Source organism: Rhincodon typus, chromosome 23, assembly GCF_021869965.1.
Source record: "Rhincodon typus isolate 14 chromosome 23, sRhiTyp1.1, whole genome shotgun sequence".
NCBI lineage: Eukaryota > Metazoa > Chordata > Chondrichthyes > Orectolobiformes > Rhincodontidae > Rhincodon > Rhincodon typus.
In genome coordinates, this window is record NC_063354.1 from 10500454 (window position 1) to 10522380 (window position 21927).

A 21927-nucleotide genomic window follows, 5' to 3' on the forward strand; every position below is an offset into this window, starting at 1 on the left:
ACAAGTGAGATCCTGGTATTTACAGAGATGGTCCAAACAAGGCAAGAGGTAGTGACAAAATCATTGAAATGATGGAAAAACCAGGATTCTTTTAAAACAGGAATGACATCTTTTTTTACGTTGGGAACATAAACCGTGTCTTAAGAGAAGTTAATGTGAGGACAAGTTCAGCCAACTAGAGAAAGGTGCTGTTGAAATTGAGGCTGGTTGAGAAGTGAATGCTCAAAAACCCTCAAGGACGGAACCTGAGAAAACATTAATCTTCCTTTAGAGCAAAGCAGAGCACAACATTAAGGTGATTAAGAAACTGCATGGCCATTATCATGCTAACAGTTCTTGATTAAATTTTACTGATCCACATGAATAGTGTGGTGTTGGTATTATAGGGTGTTTGAAGACAGGAAATAGGGTCAGATGTGCAAGAGGAACTATTTGCCTGAGGAAGTATACAAGGAGACACAGGCTGCATAAGAATCATTTCAAGAGTTGGATTTCTTCAAGTGATTGCACAGGGGGATCCAATGAGAGTCACTGTTACTGACATACAGGGCATACATTCCGTGGTACATGTGAGAGAGGTAGGGGGTCCATGAAACATTGAAAGAAATAGAAAAAACAGTAAGTAACATCGTCAAAGGACACGTACCCGAACATTCACTCACTCACTGGTTGATTCCAAATATGTAGAAGAACCTGTTGAAGCTTTTCCAGTATTTTCCGGTTTCACAATAGAGTTGGGTTTGACTCAGGTTATGATCTCTCCATGGCTTTGTTTGCTTTCAAACCACAAAAAAAGTTCCTGCCAAATTACAATACTTAATTTCCCACTCTTCCGATGTTAGATTTACTGTTTTACAAGTTAATGAATCGTGTCCTTTATTCTTGGAACAAAAGGAATACGTGAGCCACTCCCTTGGTATCAGGGCAGGCACTGTGTGTTTACACAACACCTACAATTGTTAATCAATATTACCACTTCTGTTACTCAATCCTTACATTCTCAAGTGCATTGCAACTGCTTTACCTATTCAATTAATCTCATTCCTTGGTACCTTTCACATAGCCTTGCAATTTTTTTTCTCCTTCTGGTGATTATCCAGTTCTGTTTTGAATGTTATAACAGGATCTTAGTCTTGAAAATTCCAGTTCACCTCCAACATCCAAAAGCCTCTGGGGAATCTTCCCTAATGTCTTCTGCAAGTCTAGATAGGAAACAGCAGGAGGCCATTTACCTCTGAGAATGTTCTACCATTCCATTAGACTGTGACTGATGTGTACCTTAACTATTTGGTCTAACTTGATCCACACCCAATAAAAATATATTGATTCAGTCCTGAAAATGTAATTGACTCAGTATTCAAAACAGCCTTTTTAGACAGGCTCACCGATCTTTGTGTGAAGGAATGGTTCTTGATTTCACACCTGGAAACTTGGATAAGGAAATCTTTAATTATTTTCACAGCTGTGGAATCAGCTGCCAGAGGAAGTGGTGGAGGTTGGCACAATTACAACATTTAAAAAGCATCTGGATCAGTACATGAATATGAAAGGTTTAGAGGGATATGGGCCAAATGCTGGCAAATGGGACTAGATCAGTTTAGGATATCTGGTCAGTATGGACGAGTTGGACTGAAGGGTCTGTTTCCATGTTGTATAGCTCTATGTCTCTATGCATCTATTATGATGAACTTCCTGGACAGATGGGACCTGAGCCTGGACCTTATGATCCAGAGGTAGGCACACTACCCTTGTAGCTCAAGGCCATTATGCCTTGAACCCATTTCGCCTATCTGATTAAAGGAAGATAGCAGACCATGAATTCCCAGGGAATTCCATTTGTTAGATCGTTCCAATCAGAGAACACTCCCTCACCATCTATCACCTGCATCCTATTTCAATCACAAGCTTATGATGCAAGGTCTCGTAATATTCTCACAGCGATGATTAAATGGATGGTTTTGCAGTTACCTTTCTCCCATCCTTCCTTCTTAATTAAGAGAAGGACATATGCAATTTTCTCCTTAAAAGGCATGACTCCTGATGCTACAGCGCTTTGGAAAAATCATGACTCACATTGGTAATTTCCTCACCATTTCTTTTAATACTCAGTGATGAGAATCATTTGGTCCTAGAGGCATGTTTATCTGAAGTGTGTTTACCACCACTAATTTTCTTGAACATAAATAAACAGGACACCGAGTTCCTCCCTTTAAATGTATTCTTACATTTTCTTGCTCCTTGTGTATTGTCCAATTTATAGACAAGTGTCACATGATTGGCTGATAAAATGACTTGAGTGCATAAGAGTGTCAAACAACATACATGCGATTGGGTTTTGAAGAGTTGCCCTGTAACTCAAAAAAGCCACCGGACTGTGAAACTGTGGTTTTTTTTCCAAGCAGAGCCTTAGTTTACAGCACGGCACACTGGATACTGTCCTCGGTGGGCAAATGCTGATTGTGAATAAATCAGGACAATGGAGAAGCCTCTCCGCAGCATCCATTTCACAAGTGACAAACTTTGCTGCTTTACTCATTGCATTTCCAGCAAGTTTGCATAAGGGTGTAATACTTGCTGGGAAGGAAAGTTTACATCTCTTTCCCACATATTAAATTTTATCCTTCCTGGTAGATTGTGCACGTCTTCAGCTCCTTAATGAGTCACTACCAGAAGGATAGGGTGATTAACACTACATGGCATTCTCGTATGTGCTTAATGCGAAGTACTGCTGAGCAGATGTTGTCTATTGTTTCAAAATATTACAGGCTGTTTAAACAATGTGTTGTGGTAAATCTTGGCATATTGCACAAGACAATTGAGCAGTTTATATTTGCAGCAACGATAAAATGGGATTTCTCTTCAGTGTGAAGAGGCACACATCTTAGGGCATTGTTAACAGGAGTAAATTAAACAGAAACCGCAATACTGCAGATTAAAAATAAGTTACTTTTAGAGTAAAAGTTAGGTAACATTTTTGAAACTCGACCAGGGCTGTCACTTTATCTGAAGGCATGTTGCCATTATATAAAGTGGCCATAGTCTGGCTGGACCAGAGGGCTGCTCTCATTTGAGAGAGGCAACTTCCAGTGGTTTAACCGGAGGGCCACCACACCTCAGGTGAGGGGAGAGGTTTAGAGTGTCCTTCATGGTAACATCGGCTAGTGCAGGAATTAAACCCACACCGTTGGCATCACTCTGCCCTGCAAACTGGCCTTCCAGCCAAGTGAGCTAACCAACCCCATTGTAAATGGGCTAATGAAGAAGAGACACTGACCTAAAGCATTACATCTGCCTGCACGTCTCCCCTCAGATGCGATCAGACCTGCTTAGTACTTTCATTATTTTCTGCTCCGATTGCAAATTTTATTTTGCATTTTATGTACACGTGCGTGTGTGTCACTCCAGGACAACTGCAGCCAAGATGTGGATTTGGAGGTGACTCGCTGTTTATCAGCACTGCTGCCTGACAGTGCCAGAGACCCTGGTTCGATTCCAGCCTCGGGTGACTGTCTGCGTGGAGTTTGCACGTTCCTCCCGTGTCTGCACAGGTTTCCTCCGGGTGATCCGGTTTCCTCCCACAGTCCAAAGACATGCAAGCTAGGTGGATTGGCCATGCTAAATTACCCATAGTGTCTACGGGTGTGCAGGTTAAGGTGGATGTTCCATGGGAAATGCAGGGTTATGGGAATCGGATAGGGGGCTGGGTCTTGGTGGAATGCTGTTTGGATGGTTGGTGCAGACTCGATGGGCCGAATGGCCTCTTTCAGCACTCTAGGGATTCTGTGATTCAACGGGCCACAGTAAGTTGAGCATATTAAAAAAGGTCCTTAACCATTTGTATAGCACAGAATACAACATCTTCGGCTAAATAGGATCAACGTTGAGAGCTCCTATTTTAAGTCTTCTTTAACTCCTTATTGTTATTAAAGTCGTAGATGCTGATAATAATCCAGAGCCCACTGAGTTGGCAGAAGCTGTGACCTTCATACTTTAAAATCACAGATTGGTGGGGAGATGGTGGCTTAGGAGTGATGTCACTGGCCTAGTGATCCACAAGCCAGACTAATTCCTTTGGGAGGGGAATGGGTTCAAATTCCACCATTGCAGTTGGTGGAATTTAAATTCAATTAACCGTTAGTTGTCATGCTCACCAGTACTGAGACTATTTGTCATCGACTGTTGTGAAAAACATCTGGTTTACTAAAGTCCCTTGCATCGTTACCCAGTAAGGTGTACACACTACTCCAGACCCACAGCAATGCGGTCAGCTATTAGCTGTCCACTGAAATAATCTAGCACACCACTTGGTTCCAGAGTAACTAACTGCTGGCCTTCTGGGGATGTCTACAACCCATGGAAAAAAAAAGAGAAAAAAAAAGTGACAGTTATGAAAGCGGTAAGAATTTCCATACAGAAATTTCATAAGAATGTTCAGGACATATGAGCCAGCAGATTGCAAAACAGTCAGAATGTGGCTCCTCCTCTGCCGAGGTCCCCCACGCACTTCAACATATTCACTATGCAGCATAAGCTTAGAGGCAACTATTAACAAAGACAAATAGCACTGGCAAGTAGCACCAATATGTAATGAGCTTTTAAAAGTGACAACTCCCCTGAATCTTGCACTGGAACATTATTTGCTTTAAGACAGGTCATAGCCAGATGTAGGTCTTTTTAAATTACCAATGCAACAACAACAACTTTTAGAGATACTTTCTAAACAACCCTGTCCAGAAATTCTATAACACATCTCTGGATCCGGTGGGACTTGAACTCGGGCGTCCTGGATCAGAGACAGGGACATAGCCACTGATTTGATGTAATTGCATGGCTTGCACTAATATAAGATAACAAGGTGTGGAGCTGGATGAACACAGCAGGCCAGGCAGCAGAGGAGCAGGAAAGCTGACGTTTCGGGTCTGGACCCTTCTTGCTCTTATACAATCTGTGCCAAGGTACTACACAAGTGCATTATTTAAAACAGAAACACTAAGCCAATAGGGAGATATCAGAGCAAGTGACCAGAAAGGTAGGTGTTAAAGGAGCATTTTAAAAAGGAAGAGAGCAAAGCAGAGTGACACAGATTTAGGAAGATAATTCTAGAATTTAGGGCTTAGACAGGTGAAACCGTAGCTGCCAAAGGCTAAGCAATTAAAATAAGGGATGTGCAATAGGCCTGAATTAAAGGAACACAGAGGTTTTAAAGAATTTTTAATTTTTGCAGGGCATGCGCCCTCACCTGTCTGGAATGTTTAGCAGAACAACAGCCAATGTCTGAAGTCTGAAATAGAAATACACAGCTAGTAAAGGGTTGAAGTTTGATCTGGTCAGTGTCTGAATAAACCTTCCTCAGACATTAATGGATTAATCTGGTCATCCACCTTAAAGAAAATCTTTTTTAAAATCAACCTGTTCAGATGTTATGACACTTTCAGTCCAGGGGGGTTTTGAATCCAAACACCCTGCCCAGAGATAGGGCCACTACCACAGTGCTGCAAGACCTCATTCAGATATCCAGCTGTATTTGTTCTTGTACTTATTTGTAAATATTTTGTTTAAAGTTTTCATTTTCATTATTAAATTGACAACATTACAGGAAAAAAAATCCACATATCTATATTTTAACCAATGTCTTTTTAGCAGAAAAATCAAGATCCAGGCTGAAAAAAAATTAAATCATTTATCCCGGCTATTGGATTATTTAAAGGTGTGTTGCATTTTAAAGAGAAAGGAAGGATCTACTTCAGACTCATCAAAATCTTCATCTGCATATACCAATCAACAATTAAATAAGCCCTTAAACCATGCTCACATAATATTTGCACTAATCTTATGAGAACCAGGAAGTTATAGGCTTGCTATCTGGGACATGCAGTCAAAATATCACTGCCGCACATCAAATTAACATGGAATTCAGGAGGTTTACTCTTACCACTTTGTTTAAAAGTCAAGACTGTCAGGTATAAGTCATCGACAAAATAACACCACATAGATTCCACAAGGACTGGTAATGTCTGACTGTCCAGTAACATGTGTTCATGTGGTTTTTAGTCACTAAAAAAGGTGAGGTTTTTCTAAGTTGTCTTTTAAGCACAATTGAAACCAGGTGAGGTTACTCAGTCTACTTAGTAATCTTTCTACCCATTTCCTTTCTAATTACCTACTCAGCATTTACTGTGGTGCTTTGTTCACATCAGATCAACCATAAAGAATAGTAGATCAAACTCATCAGGACTGGAGAAATGAAGTCAAAAAGAATGTGGAGCTGGAAAAGCACAGCAGGTCAGACAGCATCCAAGGAGCAGGAAAAGTGGTCTCCAAGTGGAGAAATGAATATCAATCAAAAGGACTGGTACTTGTCAATTCTGAATATTCACCAACTTTGTACTTAGTAAATTAGCCTTGTGCCAATCTATTCAAATTTGGCAAAAACCGAGGTCTGGGAAGAAACAGCAGACTTAAGAAAATGAATAAAAACAGATCGTTTCGACTGCCATATCAAACAAAACCAATTGTTAAATATAATACTGAAAAGTTCAAAATAAAAAAAATATTCACTTTTGAAGAATTATCTTTGGATGATTCTGTAGGTTGGCTATTCATTTGTAGATATGCGTATTAGAAAATAATTGTGTTTAAAGAGAGTCAGCAACTTTGTTTAAAGTTAGAGATCATGAAAATCAACTCCTTTTCCCTGAAAAATTATGCTCAGTTCATTCCTGATTGGATGACATTTAAATTTTATGAATGCCTCTCACTTATAGTAATCACAACATTAAGAGAGAGGTGTAGTTGTGAGAAGTGAGAAACAGTATCTAATGTGCACAGGCTGCGAATACACAGAATGCAAACAATCTGCTAAATTCAAACGCAAACCTTCAAAATTGGACTCTTAGCCAAAATGATCCATTCCATCAAGGTCAGTTTCACCAGCTAGATATACAACACATTGCTACTTCATTAAGAATAAGATAGTAAATAGTTAGAGGTTGCCAAAAAACTTGTCGCTAATCAGCTTGACGCAAGATCCCACATCTGCAAAATTCAAGACAACAGCAGAATAAAGGTGGCCTGACTGGAAATGATGGGATGTTTCAATGTGAACTAAGGTTGACTGTGTTTCTTCAAGCATAACCTTGAAGGCCAGAGAGAATATCTGATGATGGTTTTGATCAGGAGAGCGATGTAATATAAAAAAAAATTAAAAAAGCTAAAACCAGATATGATTACTTTACATGTCACACAGTGATAGCAAGACAAAAGTATAAAGAACAACACAGAGCAGTTCAGGGATTCAGGGCTGCAGGCAGGTAAAGCAATTTGGTTGCATGCCTCAATGACACACCAGGAGGCCTATGATGGGTCGACACCTGAGACAGATCATGGTTTGCAGGATTCTAAGCAACCAGATATGTACTATAGCTTAGTAGTTTAAAAACATTATACTTATTAAGTAGAATGTGTTCAAGTTGTTGTGTGACATTGACACTTGGGCCAAAAACTTTAGACCCAACAAGATGTTTTTCCATTGCAAGCTACACACCACTTTAAGACATATAACTCCCAACTTCTTTCCACTACAATCTCAAGCCAGGGAACAGATTCATAAAACGAGAGCTACACCATTCAGAAGTGAACTCAGGAAGCACTCTTTCGCAGACAGGGTAGTGAAAATTTTGAACACAATCCTCCAAAAGGGTATGTTGGAACAATTGGATCTCTCAGGATTTGGGTGAATGGATTATTGCTAGACGTGAGCTATGGAGCAAAGGTGGAAAAAAAAGGAGCCGAGGTTCAGATCAACCCATATCTAACTGAACAGTGGAACAGGCCTCACAGGAATTAATGAATGATCCACTCCTCATTACCAAGTTACTAATTATTACAGTCGTCCTGTCTGATAACCAGAAACTAGCCAACTGCTTAAAGCAGTGAGTTATTCATCTGTAAAGTACAAAAGGACACTCTGGTCTTTTATAAATAGATGGGGCAAGTCATTTCTCTAGAGGGAAATCTTACAGAATATTGAGAGACCTGGAATGAGTGGACATGGAGAAGATACTTCCACTAGTAGGAGAGACTTGGACTTAAGGGCACAGCTTCAGAGTGAAGGGATGACCCTTTAGAATTGAGACGAGGAGGAATTTCTTCAGCCAGAGGATGGCGAATCTGCGGAACTCATTACCATAGAGGGCCAAGTCATTGAGGCATTTAAGACAGAGACAGATAGGTTCTTCATAGTAAGGGGATCAAGGGTTATGGGGAGAAGGCAGGAGAATGGGGTTGAGAAACATATCAGCCACGATGGAATGGCAGACAGATCCGATGGACTGAATGGCCTAATTTTGCTCCTATGTCTTATGTTCTTATATCCAGCCACTGGTTGCAGTTCAAAGAACAAACAAACCAGGGTTTAGTTTCCCAAAAACATCACAGACCCTCAAAAAAATAAGCACCCACGAGTGTGCTGTTAGATTAAGGCTGCTGTTATCATTAGTGAAGTAAATGTGTGATGACTGTGAGTTTCTTATCACACAGCAGGATCTACAGACATGTTTACTATATAATAGGAGTGTGGTAGTGTGAAAGTAGGAGGATAGTTACTGGTATGAAACAGGGTCCCGCAGCACATTCAGAGGTAAAAGTGTCAGATGTTTTGTCACAAACCACTAGTTGGTATTCTGATATCAAGAAGGATTTCTGCAAACAAGCAAACCTGCAGATGCATCCAGCCTCTCTGTTCCAAATTTTGAAAATGTGCTCTATGTCACCAGCAGCCCCCAGCTGAATGCAGTAAATCACTCACCACTGAGGAGAGGCCACCAACACTCAGCGTCCAGCATGTTGTTAAAATAGAAGGGTTTAATTGTACAAGGTTTCATGAGTAAGAACAAATAAACAACGGATGTATATGGCACTTCTCACATTCTCAGCGTATCTCAACATGCTTCGCAGTCAATTAAATATTTCCGAAGTGTAGTAAAGTAGGAAACATAGCAGCCAAGTTACAAAAATGGTAATAAGATCCACGGCCAGCCAATTTAAAACAAAGAATTGCAGGTGCTGAAGAGCTGAAACAAAAACAGAAATTGCTGGAGAAACTCAGCATTGGTAGCATCTGTGGAGTTCTCAATGAGTGTTTTATTTTATTGCTCTGAAGTCCTTTGTGTTATGCCTATACTTTTGAATGCTCAGGTTCTAACCAGAACATTGATGCAACAGAATTAGCTGCCTACACTCTCTTCTGAAATCTGCTACAATTCAGTCAGCCCACCTCTTCATTCTCTCTGTCTCTCCTGAAGGTCCTTACTGCTTACTTTGCATGGTTCTACAAAGAAAGATTTTCTTCTGGTATGTTACCCATGTAGCTATTTAGTGCACGTGTCTTAAATAACAACAACAATTTATATAATGCTTTTTATGTAATAAAATGTACAAAGGTACTGCACAGGAACATTACAAAGCAAAGAATGGCATCAATAACTTGACAGGAGATATTACATCAGATGGGCAAAAGCTTGGTCAAAGAGATAGGTTTTAAGGAATGTCTTAAAAAAGAGAGTGGCTGAGTGACATTGTGAGTGTATTCGTGTTCCAACGTTTGGGATCCTGGCAAACGGAAGGTATGGATACCACTAGTGGACTGATTAAAATCAGGAATGCTCAACAGGCCAGAATTATAGCAGCTGCAACATCTCAGAGAAGAATGGGACTATAGGAGATTATAGAGATAGAGAATGTCAACAGATAAACAGAAAAATCACCTTTTTTTCAGGCAATTCTAACTGTCGTTTCTGGATATAGTTTGGGACTGGGGATCTAGCCCAATTTCCACTTCCTAATCCAGGAGCATGGAACAATATCATAGAGTTCCCTTTGAGGACAACTTGTGGAGCACAGGATTTTTCAGAATAGCATATACCTGTAATTTACTGCCTCAACTATTTGCCTAATTTCCAACCATACAATAATGCTATAGGTAAGGCAAGGCCTTGTTAAGACTGCTGTTCTGTTATTTCTGCCTTTGAGAATGGGACTGAGCCACAAGTTAGGAAGGTATATCAGACCACAATATATACTTATCAGTAATTAAATGAGTGGTGATATCTTAAAGGCTTATTACAGCATGGAGGATAGAAAAATTTCCACTTTCTCTGTACATGTTCTCATTCGTTACAGGTCCCTGAAGCTGGCTTTCAGTTCAGAGAGTGAACCAGCTGTGAACTTCTCCACAGCTCCATCATGATTCATAACAGTTGAGAGTGAAGAGTTAAAAGGTAACACTCATCTCCTTCCTACAGCTCACCCTTTCCAATAAACTGATCAAATTCATCCCTAGGGGGAAATGTATATAAATCTGTCATGTTTTTACAGTAAGGGAGTGATGCAGAATTGAGCCTTGGGTGTTGCTTTCCAGCTCTTGGACTGTCTATTATTTTATCCAAAAATTATGCAATACTTTTAAAGAGACAGCTACCCTCAGTGCTGAACTTTCTGACTGCATTATTTCAAAGATGTCAAAATACTGTTAAACAATTGCATGACCTGGATTTCGACTGTTCAATGAATAAAATGCATGTTAATATGGTGCTGAGCTGCTTGGACCAGAAAGGTGACAGATTCTAGTTCTGGTCAGTAATAAGCTAGCCATCAAACAACAGACTGCTGAAGTTGATGGCTACAGATGGAAATGTGTGGGTTAGGGTGGGATCATATCTGCAGTGGGCATCACTGTCTAGGCCACCATTTATTGACATCCCTAATTGCCCAGGGGGCAGTTAAGAGTCAACCACAACGCTATGGGTCTGGGGTCACATATAGTCCAGACCAGGTAAGAATGACAGTTTCCTTCCCTATAGGACATTACTGAACCAGATTGTTGGGTTTTCCCAACAATTGACAATGGATTCACAGTCATCATCAGACTCTTAATTCTAGATTTTTGTTGAATTCAGTTCTTCCATCTTCTGTGGTGGGATCCAAACCTGGATCCCCAGAAGAACCAACAAACATTTACAGTCAAGACTTAATCATGAACAGGGATACTTCAAAGAGTTATTGGAGGGTTGCTGGCTCCCACAGAAATTAAGCTTTATTACCAACATGAGAGAGGCAAGGATTGAGGGGCAACAGCAAACCTTACTTTCATTTTTGCTCTCTCAGAACCATTGCATTTATTCAGGGTAGTGAGTGAGTTAAAGGTGGCATGGGAGGGACTTCTTTTGAAATTTGTGGGTAGAAGAAAAAGCAGCAACTCCTCCAACAGCTGCACACATTCGAGGTATTGCTTCAAAAATTATGTGCACTGGGTCAGATTGGTATATTCAAGGTGTTATCTAGTTCAATCTTGAATAGATCTATACTTGAATGGAGTTACCTAGAATATATTAGATAAGAAAATGTAGTGTTGTCACAGAGTATGAGGGCTAGCCTACAAGAACATGTTAATCATTTCAAAGTATTAGATATGTGGCAAAGCAAAATTGCAGCACCACCTTTCGAAAGGCTTTCTAAAAATGTAATAGGCTATTTTCTCCAAAAGTATATTTGATATATCATATCTTCTGTCCAGACTCGGAGATGAAGTGGAATGAAGACAGAAGACATGCACTTTTACAATTATCCACATTAAGAGAACAGCGTACATTATATTTTCCTCCTGTTGTTGTATTTTGAAGCCCATACTTGCTGCTCTCTACTGCACCACCACAGAACCCCCCCCTGCTGATTACAGAGAACTGTGGTGATCTGGTGGCACAGACGCTGCCAGCCCTGCTGAGTATTTCCAGCTTATATTACTAGTGTTTTTTGGTGGGATGGCTGATTCACAAATCAGTTCTGAGCTCTTATCACTGTTTCCTAACTGATCAATGACAGGTTTGTTTCCACATGACGGATTTTACCTTACAATTATTTCTATGCTGCCCCTCTGCCATCCAGCATACCTCCACCATCTGTAGTACAAAGGATTAGTTTTTTGCTTTGCTTTACTCCAAAACTGGCACGTACACAGGTCTCTAGGGAAGAGAGGAAGATAGAGGGGTGTACAGGCCTAAGAAGGGAATTCTAGTGTCACAGAGGGAAAAAGCACAATCATTAAGAGTGAAGTAAATGGTATGGTGTGAGATATGTGACGGTGAAAGGGAAATGGAGAGTTTGGAAAGGGATCATATGGCTAAAGAAGGTTACAAAGATTGAGAGAGGCAATGCTACACAAGGGATTCAAAATTTAGTGATGAGAGTTTTAAACTCCAATTTTGTTAGAGATCTTGTGAATAGTATTTAATGCAGGATAGAACCTCAGCAGCATTTAGGATAAGGTGGAGGGTGGGATACTGCCATGGAGGGTACTGAAACGATCAAAGCCAGATACGACTACAGTACAATATGGATGACCGTATCAGTGGCCTGAGGTATATGTTGAAGTCAGCAAAGTTATGGAGATGAAAGTAATGTGTATTTTAAGAAAGACAGGATACATGATTGGAAACTTAACTCAGAGTCAAATTGGTTGACACAGTTGCTCAGAGCAGGTTTGGGTAGGGTGGAAAGTATGGAGAAAGTCAAAGCTTCAGTCTTCCCAATGTTTCCCTAGAAACTGGGGCTCATTAAAGACCCCCCGTCAGGAAAGCTCTTTGAAAATCCATGTGCAATGGAACATTGGGTTTCAGCTATTGCTTCAAACTGTATGTTCTTGCCACTGACTCCATTCCCCTCCATGGCAACTTTCTCAAGTTCCAGCTATTCCTTGATCCTAAGTTGATCACATACATTCTTCACCACTAAGATCTTCGACCTCAATCTCTGTTTTAGTGCCTATATTCACTCCTCAGCCCATTGATTGCAAGAGTGTTATCCCTGCCTCAATTCCCAACAAACCTCATTAATCCAGTACTCTCCTAGCTGGGCTTCCATCAAGCACCATCAGGAGAACAAAGCTAGTCCAAAAATCTGCTGAGCATATCCTATCCAGCATCAAGTCTCTATGGCAGTATCCCAGTCCCTGTTGACCTACATTGGTTACATTTGCTCAATGCCACATTTTAAAATTCTCATCCTCATGTCTAAATGCTTACTTGATCTCACCTTCCTCTCCCTCTGCAGTGCCTTGCCCCTAAGCTTAAGCCCTCCATCTGTCTCTGGTCTTCCTTCACCTCACATTTGTCAGCCATGTATTGAGCTGCCCAAGTCTCACTTACAAATTTTCTTCGTCAACCCATCTTCTCTTGTCCTTTAAAGGACTTTCTTAAAACACATCTCTCGAACCAATCTACTGATTCTACATGAGATTTGTTTAAGATACAGCGGAGAATCCTGTTTTTTTTTATTATATGGAAGGCACAATATAAACACCAGAGATAACAAGGTGCAGGGCTGGATGAACACAGCAGGCCAAGCAGCATCATAGGAGCAGGAAGGCTGACGTTTCGGGTCTAGATCCTTCTTCAGAAATGGGGGAGGGGAAGGGGGTTCTGAAATAAATAGGGAGAGAGGGGGAGGCGGATAGAAGATGGATACAGGAGAAGATAGGTGGAGAGGAGACAGACAGGTCAAAGAGGCGGGGATGGAGCCAGTAAAGGTGAGTGTAGGTGGGGAGTTAGGGAGGAGATAGGTCAGTCCAGGGAGGACAGACAGGTCAAGGGGGCGGGATGAGGTTAGTAGGTAGGAGATGGGGGTGGGGCTTGAGATAGGAGGAGGGGATAGGTGGGAGGAAGGACAGGTTAGGGAGACGGGGACGAGCTGGGCTGGTTTTGGGATGCGGTAGTGGGAGGGGAGATTTTGAAGCTTATGAAGTCCACATTGATACCATTGGGCTGCAGGGTTTCCAAGCGGAATAGGAGTTGCTGTTCCTGCAACCTTCGGGTGGCATTGTTGTGGCACTGCAGGAGGCCCAGGATGGACATGTCGTCTGAGGAATGGGAGGGGGAGTTGAAATGGTTTGCGACTGGGAGGTGCAGTTGTTTAGTGCGAACCGAGTGTAGGTGTTCTGCAAAGTGGTCCCCAAGCCTCCTCTTGAAACAATATAAACACCATTGGTTATTAATAACTTGCCGGCCACAAGATATAAACTGATGTTTGAGTGGTAAGTGAAAGTCTTCTTCAGTATCGTTCTGATTGATAAAATGCACTATACTCCAGAAAATTTAAAAGCTGCCTTAAATGAGTCAGAAATTAAGGACACCAATACTGAAGAACAGAGTGAAAGGCGAGACCCTGAAAAGACTGTAGACATCCATAACCAAGATTTTCTATTTGGTGGTCAATATGTGTTTAGTGCTTGTGGACAATTGTTACCACCAGAATTATTTTTTTACTAGCAGTGGTAAGCCTAATATTTGCATATAAAAACATTTTTTTATTGACGATTCAGATGTGTTAACCTCTGAAACTGTGCGTGTGCAGATAAGGAGCATTAACCACCTAGTTTAGATATAACACACAGGCTGGAGTTGGAGACGGGAGTAAGTCAGGGGAAGTAGCAATATTTCAGAATAGAATGATACAATAGAGGAGAAAGCTTTAGGTCTGTGCTCGATCTTTGAAAGAGTTCCAATGCTCATGATGAACTTCAATTTGCATCTCTTTCTGTACATTCTTTACAAATGCATATCCCAGAAACAGAAGGGGCAGTGGGGCAGCACAGTCGCTCAGTGGCTAGTGCTGCTGCCTCACAGCGCCAGGGACCCAGGTTCGATTCCAACCTTGGGCTGTGTCAGTTTGGGTTTTTTCCCAGGTGCTCCGGTTTCGTCCCACAGTTCAAAGATGTGCAGGTTGGGTAGACTGGCCATGCTAAATTGCCCCATAGTGTCCAGGGATGTGCAGGTTAGGTGAATTAACCACAGGAAATATAGGGTTACAGGGAAGAGGATTGGGTCTGGGTGGGATGCTCTTCAGAGGGTTAGTGTGGACTTGTTGGGCCAAATGGCCTGTTTCCACTCTGTAGGGATTTTATGAAACCCATCTGTTGCTCTTTGCTATAAATCTTTAATTTTTTCCACTTCCAAGGACTTATCTAATTCTCTTTGGAACGTTATCAAAACGGATAACACAACATTTCAGACAGTGTAAATGATGTTCTCCTCATGATCCCTTCTGTCAATTATCCTAAATCTGTATCCTTTGGTTACTAGTCTTTCGGTCAAAAGTTTATCCTTGTTTAGTCAAGCAAATCTTTTCATGTTTTTAAACTCTGTTACCAAATTTCTCCAATACATTTTCTGATCTAAGAACCAATCCAGTTTCACCATGTAGCTGAAGTCTTTCATCTTTGGTAGCTTCTAAAGAATCTCCTCTGCTCCCTCTCCAAGCCCTTGATGGTCAGAATAGGCCACAATACTCCAGTAGGGACTTAGCCAGTGTAAGAAGTTCATGAAGTTATTTTAGCATAAATCCTCTCTTTTCTGATATATGCCTTTATAAATAAAGCAAAGGAGGCTGCATGCCTTTAAACAGCCTCCTCAACTCGTCCTTAAAGAACTTCCTACTTCTTTTTCCATGCAGAGATACAACTTGAGCTCTGCCCTACAAAGAAGTCTGTCTCCTCAAACAGGAGACAATTCAATTTCTCCCACTTTCCCGTCCTTTTACTTTCCTTTACTCCCTCTGAAGGCAAGGGTCTCCGAAGACTACAGATCTATGGGCAGTGATGTTTGGATACATGTTAAGCGGCTATTCTTCACACACCAGCCTAAATGAGAGCCAACACAGGTTATTCACCACTTTAGGACATCACATCAAGCCCAAGCATATGTCTACTTGACCTCTGCAAGTAGAAATGGTGACGAAATGCGGACACCATTGACTTTCCACCCTCTCGCAATCAGATGTGTGAGCCCAATAGAAGCTGGTTTCATTGTGTGTTCCCTACATCTAGACTAGAATTTACATCAAGGAAATAAGGGAGTTCTTGTGATAGTGCCCCTACTTCTAAGCCAGAAGACCTATAGCAAGTCCCACCTGCTCCAGAGATAAGCCAAAACATCTGAACAGGTTGTTTAGAAAATATTTACAAGGAAATAGCCTAGTAGGCTCAATTGGTCTATACTGGTGTTTATGATTTTCATAACCCTCTTCCCATAAAATCAGAATAATCTGCCATTCCTTTCTCTCTCTCATGTACTTATCGAGCTTGCTTTTAAATGCATCTGTGGTATTTATCACTACATGGTAGCAAGTTCCAAATTTTGACTAGTCTTTAGGTAAAGAAGTTTCTGAATATTAATGGCTAATATCCTCCTTATGTCTAATTGGTCTGATATTAAAATTATAATTTGGTTACTGCAGTATTGGTCATCTCAGTTCCTTAATAAGTCACTTTTTGAGGTTCTGCTATATGGTATTTTATTGAATTATTTAGACTGCATTTAGGTCTGCCACTGTTCAAAAAAAAAACAAAATGCATAAATTTAACTGACATTTCCAAGAATTAGACCCTTTACAGTTAAAATAAAAAGTTTCCTTTTATATATTGCACATGCATTTTTTGTAATATTGAACTCTGCACATTTAATCAATTTTAATAAACTAAATTTGACTTAGTCAATTTGAACTGTGCCAAAAAGAGTGTTCCAGAAACAGAACTATTTTGTAATCAAGTCTCTTCTGTTCTGCTGACAGAGTGCAAGATCTTTGTCAGACTCAAGAAGACAATTACCAGTGAAAGTTGTTCCCTAGTGGACAATACTTTAAATACAGAGCCATAGCTCTTGTCACTGAGACAACTTATTGGAATGTTAAGTGGGATAAACAAGGAAATTTGATGAATGGATGGGATATATGACAATTAAATAGCAAGTACTGATAGTTGAAAGTGCAAGGGGTTGGGGGTGATGTACGAGAACAGGGAACAGGGGATAAAGAAACTGAAAAAGCGTGGGGGTCAAGGACTGCACAGATCCATACTGGCCGCTGCTAGCTTGGAGATTGCAAGCTCAACATTTCAGCTTGTGATTCCACTTCGGGGAGCCCTGATCTAAACTGATTTTCCTCACAATCTCTCAAATTCCAGGAGAAGGCGTTGCCCATTTGTTACGTATAAACTGCAGTCACTTTTACAATTGTCACAATATAAAGAGATTCCTGATAAAACTGCAAAGGATGTGGCTGGGATACTACAGGCACAAATCGCTTGAATATTAGGTTTCTTTGAAACTCCAACTTCTCTCTTTTGTAGACTGTAACACGAATATCACTTCGCAATTTTATCCAACCTTTTAAGTTTAAAAAGTACTTTCTAAATTGTCTTTACAAATATCTTATGGTAGCAGGGGTTAATTAAACGTGTTAAACAAAAAAAAAATAAAAAAAAAAAACTTTTCAGTACTAGACAAAGAATAGTAATATAAAATTAAGAGTAGATAGCTCTATGAGAAGTCCTGGAACTGTCCAAAATCATATCGACTCCTTTGCTGAGCTTTCTGAGACTCTTTACCATAATGGCAGCATTGTAAAAAAAAATTACACATTCTGTATACATCCAGTGCTCTGGGAAAGTTACAAAAAACTAAATCTAATCTAAATAAAATAAAAAGAAATGTTGGTAATGCACATTTATCAGATTTATCAGAAGTACCAGTTGGCTCAGGTGGTTGGACATCTAGTTTGCAATTCACAGTGATAACAACAGGGCAGGTTCCATTCCTACACCAGCTGAGGACACCATGAAGGTCCCACCTTCTTGACCTTGTCTGAGGTGTGGTAACCTTCAGGTTAAACTCACCACCGGTTATCTCTCTAATGAGACCTCTGGGATGGTGGTGGATTTAATCAGAAAAATCACGGAACTAAAAGTTCTTTCTTTGTTTCTGTTAATAAATGCTGCCAGTCCTGCTGAATATTTCCAATGTTTTCCGTTTGCATTTCTACTATCTGCAATATTTTGCTTTGATATTTTTATCATTTTGTTATAGAAAGTCACTACTTTTAAAAAAGGTCCTTCTAAAGTCATTTTTAAAAGGATGGGAGAAATATTATTTTCCCAGACTCGTAAATTCAAACTATAGGGTACAGAAATACACAGGCCATAAAATCCCACTCCAATTTAGCTTCTGAGTCTGTTACACTTTTCTCAATTCTTAATCTTGTTGGAATTTTGGGAGGTGGGGGGTCGGCAACTTGGCAAAAATGTGATCTCCCTCAGTGGTCAATGAACATTTAATCTGTAAGGGTGCATTAACACAGCAACGGCACTGCCTTGCATTGTCCCAGAAGTGAAAAATTATTGTACAAATACAGGCTGAATCAGAGTGCTGAGGGTGGCAGTCTCAATCTGAGTACTGAGAATTTATGTTCTGATGTAAGTGGTGGAGGTTAACCATCCAAGCTTAGTGTTGTTGAAAAAAAATGGTGCAAAGCTGAAACGGTTTCTCAACAACACTAGATGTATGCTGTTATGTTCCACTACTCAACATGTATGCAAAATACCACGAATATCCAACTAACCTCTGAATACAGCCTGAGTTTTACAGTGCGTGCCTAAGTGGCTAAGAAAGGTAAACCTCTTAAAACTGCGAACAGATGGTTTACACAACGTGAACAACACATGGAAAAAAAACTGAAATGCACACGATTTTACGAAAAACCAATAACATTAGTAGTTTGGACTTCAAGTAACCAAAGCTGAGGGGGTGGAGATATTAACAGCATATCTACATGAAGAAGTATAAAAAAAAATTTCATAACGAACTCTTTAGAGCTACCAAAATAGAACAGGAAAACCAAATCATGCTACCTACAAGCTGTGAAAGCTGAATAGATAGAACAATGGAAAATATTTTTCTATCTTTGAGGTAATGAATTTCCATGTTGGGGGAAGCGGGGCGGGTGGGGGAGCAGATTCAGCTTTACTCAGATTGTCACCATTATTGGCGACACAGAAGACTTTTGTTAAAATGTTTCCACATATCACTGCAAAATAACACGTTCCTCCTCATGCTCAAGGTAAAATAAATTACCCAGGAATGCATTCCTGAAGAAAAGGCTTTCACAGTCTCTTCACTTGGTTATTAAAGCAATGAATTGGGGATGTTTCTATTTCTGGATAGAAAACGCCTTAATATTACTTAATTATAGTAATTATAGTTAATTATACTTTGTCTTCACCCTTCATACCCAGGATTTTCGCCATCTCAAATTAAAATACCAGTTTTCCTTAATTTACCAAAATTTTGCACTTAAGGTGCAAAGATGACACATTAGTTCAGTGGCAACTAATTGCATCAATGGTATAAATTGAGACAAATTGAGACTCAGCCCTTCGAATCTGCTCTGCCATTGATTATGATCATGGATGATCATCCAACTCAATAGCATATCCCTGCTTCTCCCTGTATCCTTTGACCCCTTTAGGCCCAAATGCTATATCCAACTCCTTTTTAAAAATATGGACACTGAAAATATGGCTGCAACAGGTGATTAATTTGATTTCTGAACTGCAGCATGGTCATTGCCAGGTGATTGAGAAATGCTTATATATATACATACTTTTACACAGCTGTGCTTTTACAAACAGTTAATGGTAATTATTGTATCACTAAACACATTGAACAGGTACGACACATGAAAAAGTATAAACATTTTTCTACTGCGATCATTATAGCAATCAGGTTGGTGTGTGTTACTATTGGGGGTGAACTGCAAACTTGTTAATCTACCTCCTGCCAATTCCGATGATGCAATATCAAATTTTCACACCTCTATAAAGCACGATAAAGAAAAAACTCATTTACAGCACTGTAAAGATTAAATTATCTTAAAATTCTGCTTTTTGACATGACAAGATATACATCATTGAGAGCTATCAGGTATTATTTGTATCTAAAGAGATGGTTTACTTCTTGTGAATACTTGGCTAGTTGTCTAATAAAATGCAAAACATGGTCATAGGCTATTACAAGTCTTCACGATACATTCTGTCTGTTACCATATAATCTGATGCATTGCATCAGTTAACATCTGGAGTTTTTTTTTAAATTTCAAAAATATACTTTATCCATAAAAATACCTTTATATACATACATAGTTACTGAAGCCGTTTGGTTCTGTACAGTAGCGTATGGAGAAACAAAACAAACATTGGAGTTTCCACTCTATCCAACAAGCAAACCAGAGGCATTTCTTATTTATACAAGACTATATCCGAGGCACAGGGAGATCCGATAACCGAACGGACCCCCATTTAACTTCATCAGAAAGAAAGACCTTAGATGGTGGTTTTTCTCTGGAGATAGGCTCACTACATCTGCACCAGTGAATCTTTATAGATGCTCCAAAGTGTTGCTGTGGCAAGACCCCAAAAAGAGCCAGGGTGTTCCACAGTGAGTTGGACTCATGCCTAATTTGCTGTCACAGAACTTCCAGCAATGGCAATAACTTGGTTTATAAAAGGAGATCCCACTCCTCCGTTCAGCTTTTTCTCTTTGTTTTTCCTTACTCCTTTCGTTCTCTCCTTTCAATGTACTCTCACCTAACCCTCCCCTTCCTACCATTGACCTACGCACACATACTAAACGGTACTGATTTCTTTATTATTTAAATCCTGGTTACCATCTAATCCTGTAAACCCACAAATCTGAATCCTATTGTTTAAATTTGCTGTTTAGTTTAACATTCATCCTACCTGGTGTTGTAAAGCTTTGTGATATAAGATTTCCCACTTAATTTACATATTGGGCAGGATGTCAGAAAAGCTCTCCATCATGATCCCCACTGACTCTGAAGCCTGAGGTCTAATGTTCTCACTTTGTAAGGAAAGAAATCCTTCAGAGGTTCCTGCAAATGTTGGTGACTATTTTCCTTCTCTTTACAGTTCCCTTCACACCTTGCCATCTATCCTGTCCTTCTGCACATCAGACCTCCAAACCCTGAAAGATACAACCCTCGGGATTTCACAATTTTTCAGCTCGTTGATCTAATGAGTAAGTCAAACACAAGTGGAAGGGCTTTTGAAGTGCAGTGGTCGTATCTCTCAGCCAGAAGGGCCAGGTTCAAGTCCCACCTACTCCAAAGATGTGTAATAACATCTCTGAACAGATTGATTATAAAATATCTGCGCAGAGGTGCAAGTCCCAGTGTGTTCTGAACTTAGCTAGGACATAGGACTGGGCAGCATCAATGCCCCAGGCAAGGGAAGAAAAAGGAACTGACCAGTTCTCATGTCCTGATTATTAGCAGTTTATCACTATCCAAACTAAGCAGGCTGAATCTTCCCATCCCAAAAGCTGAGAGGGGAAAGACAGTCATCAGTTTGGCACTGATGAATTCCCCACTGCCTTCCTAAAACCACCAAGAGAATTAAGTTCTGCTTCTGCCCCACCACCAATTAAGACCCTCAAGTGGTCAACTGATGACCACTTAAGGCCCTCTTCAGGTAACTGTCACAATTAACTCCTATTACCAGCAGGCACCCTTCGTAACTGGTACAGTGGGGATGGCATGCTGCTGCGTTTTGGGTGATGGTCTCAATCTGCGCCAATCTAGGGATGATCGGGGCATGAATAAAGGAACAAGGAGTAGGCCAACTCATACCCTTCCCTCTGACACTCCAATTCCTATCTCCCCACGTTTCCCAACATGCCTCCCCGAAAGAGGTCGCTTCCATGCCTGCTGCTCCTGGATTTGCAGGTTGCTCTGCCTCCAGCAGCCACGGCCTCTGACATGGTGTTGTAGGTTAGTGGCTGTTGGCCTTTGCTTGGCCAGGACACCACTGTCTTGGGAAATGATCCTGGTGGAATGTCCACCGGCTGACTGCTTTAGTGCTTGATAAGCACATGATCCAGTGAACTTTCCTGCCCACAGTGGTAAGTGAGCCCCAATCGCTTTCACACCTGTCATCACACTTGGAATAAAAAGCAGAAGACTCTATTCTGTGAACACAGCAGGCCAAGCAGCATCATAGGAGCAGGAAGGCTGACGTTTCGGGCCTAGACC

The 21927-nt window shown here is 40.5% G+C and overlaps 1 protein-coding gene across 3 annotated transcripts in view; it reads right to left on the reverse strand.

Moving 5' to 3' along the window:
- The window catches only part of tha1 (threonine aldolase 1), a 69503-nt gene that overhangs the window by 32205 nt on the left and 15371 nt on the right, over positions 1 to 21927 (reverse strand). The window contains exon 1 of one of the 3 annotated variants that reach the window (XM_048610678.1): positions 5933 to 6035. The exons of 1 other annotated variant lie outside the window; for it this stretch is intronic. In XM_048610678.1, coding sequence (XP_048466635.1) covers positions 5933 to 6032 — 100 coding nt within the window. In that variant the 5' untranslated portion in view covers positions 6033 to 6035. Of the gene's footprint in view, positions 1 to 646; positions 974 to 5932; positions 6036 to 21927 lie in introns of those variants that run through there. One more of the 3 variants, XM_048610679.1, reaches the window with a different exon arrangement.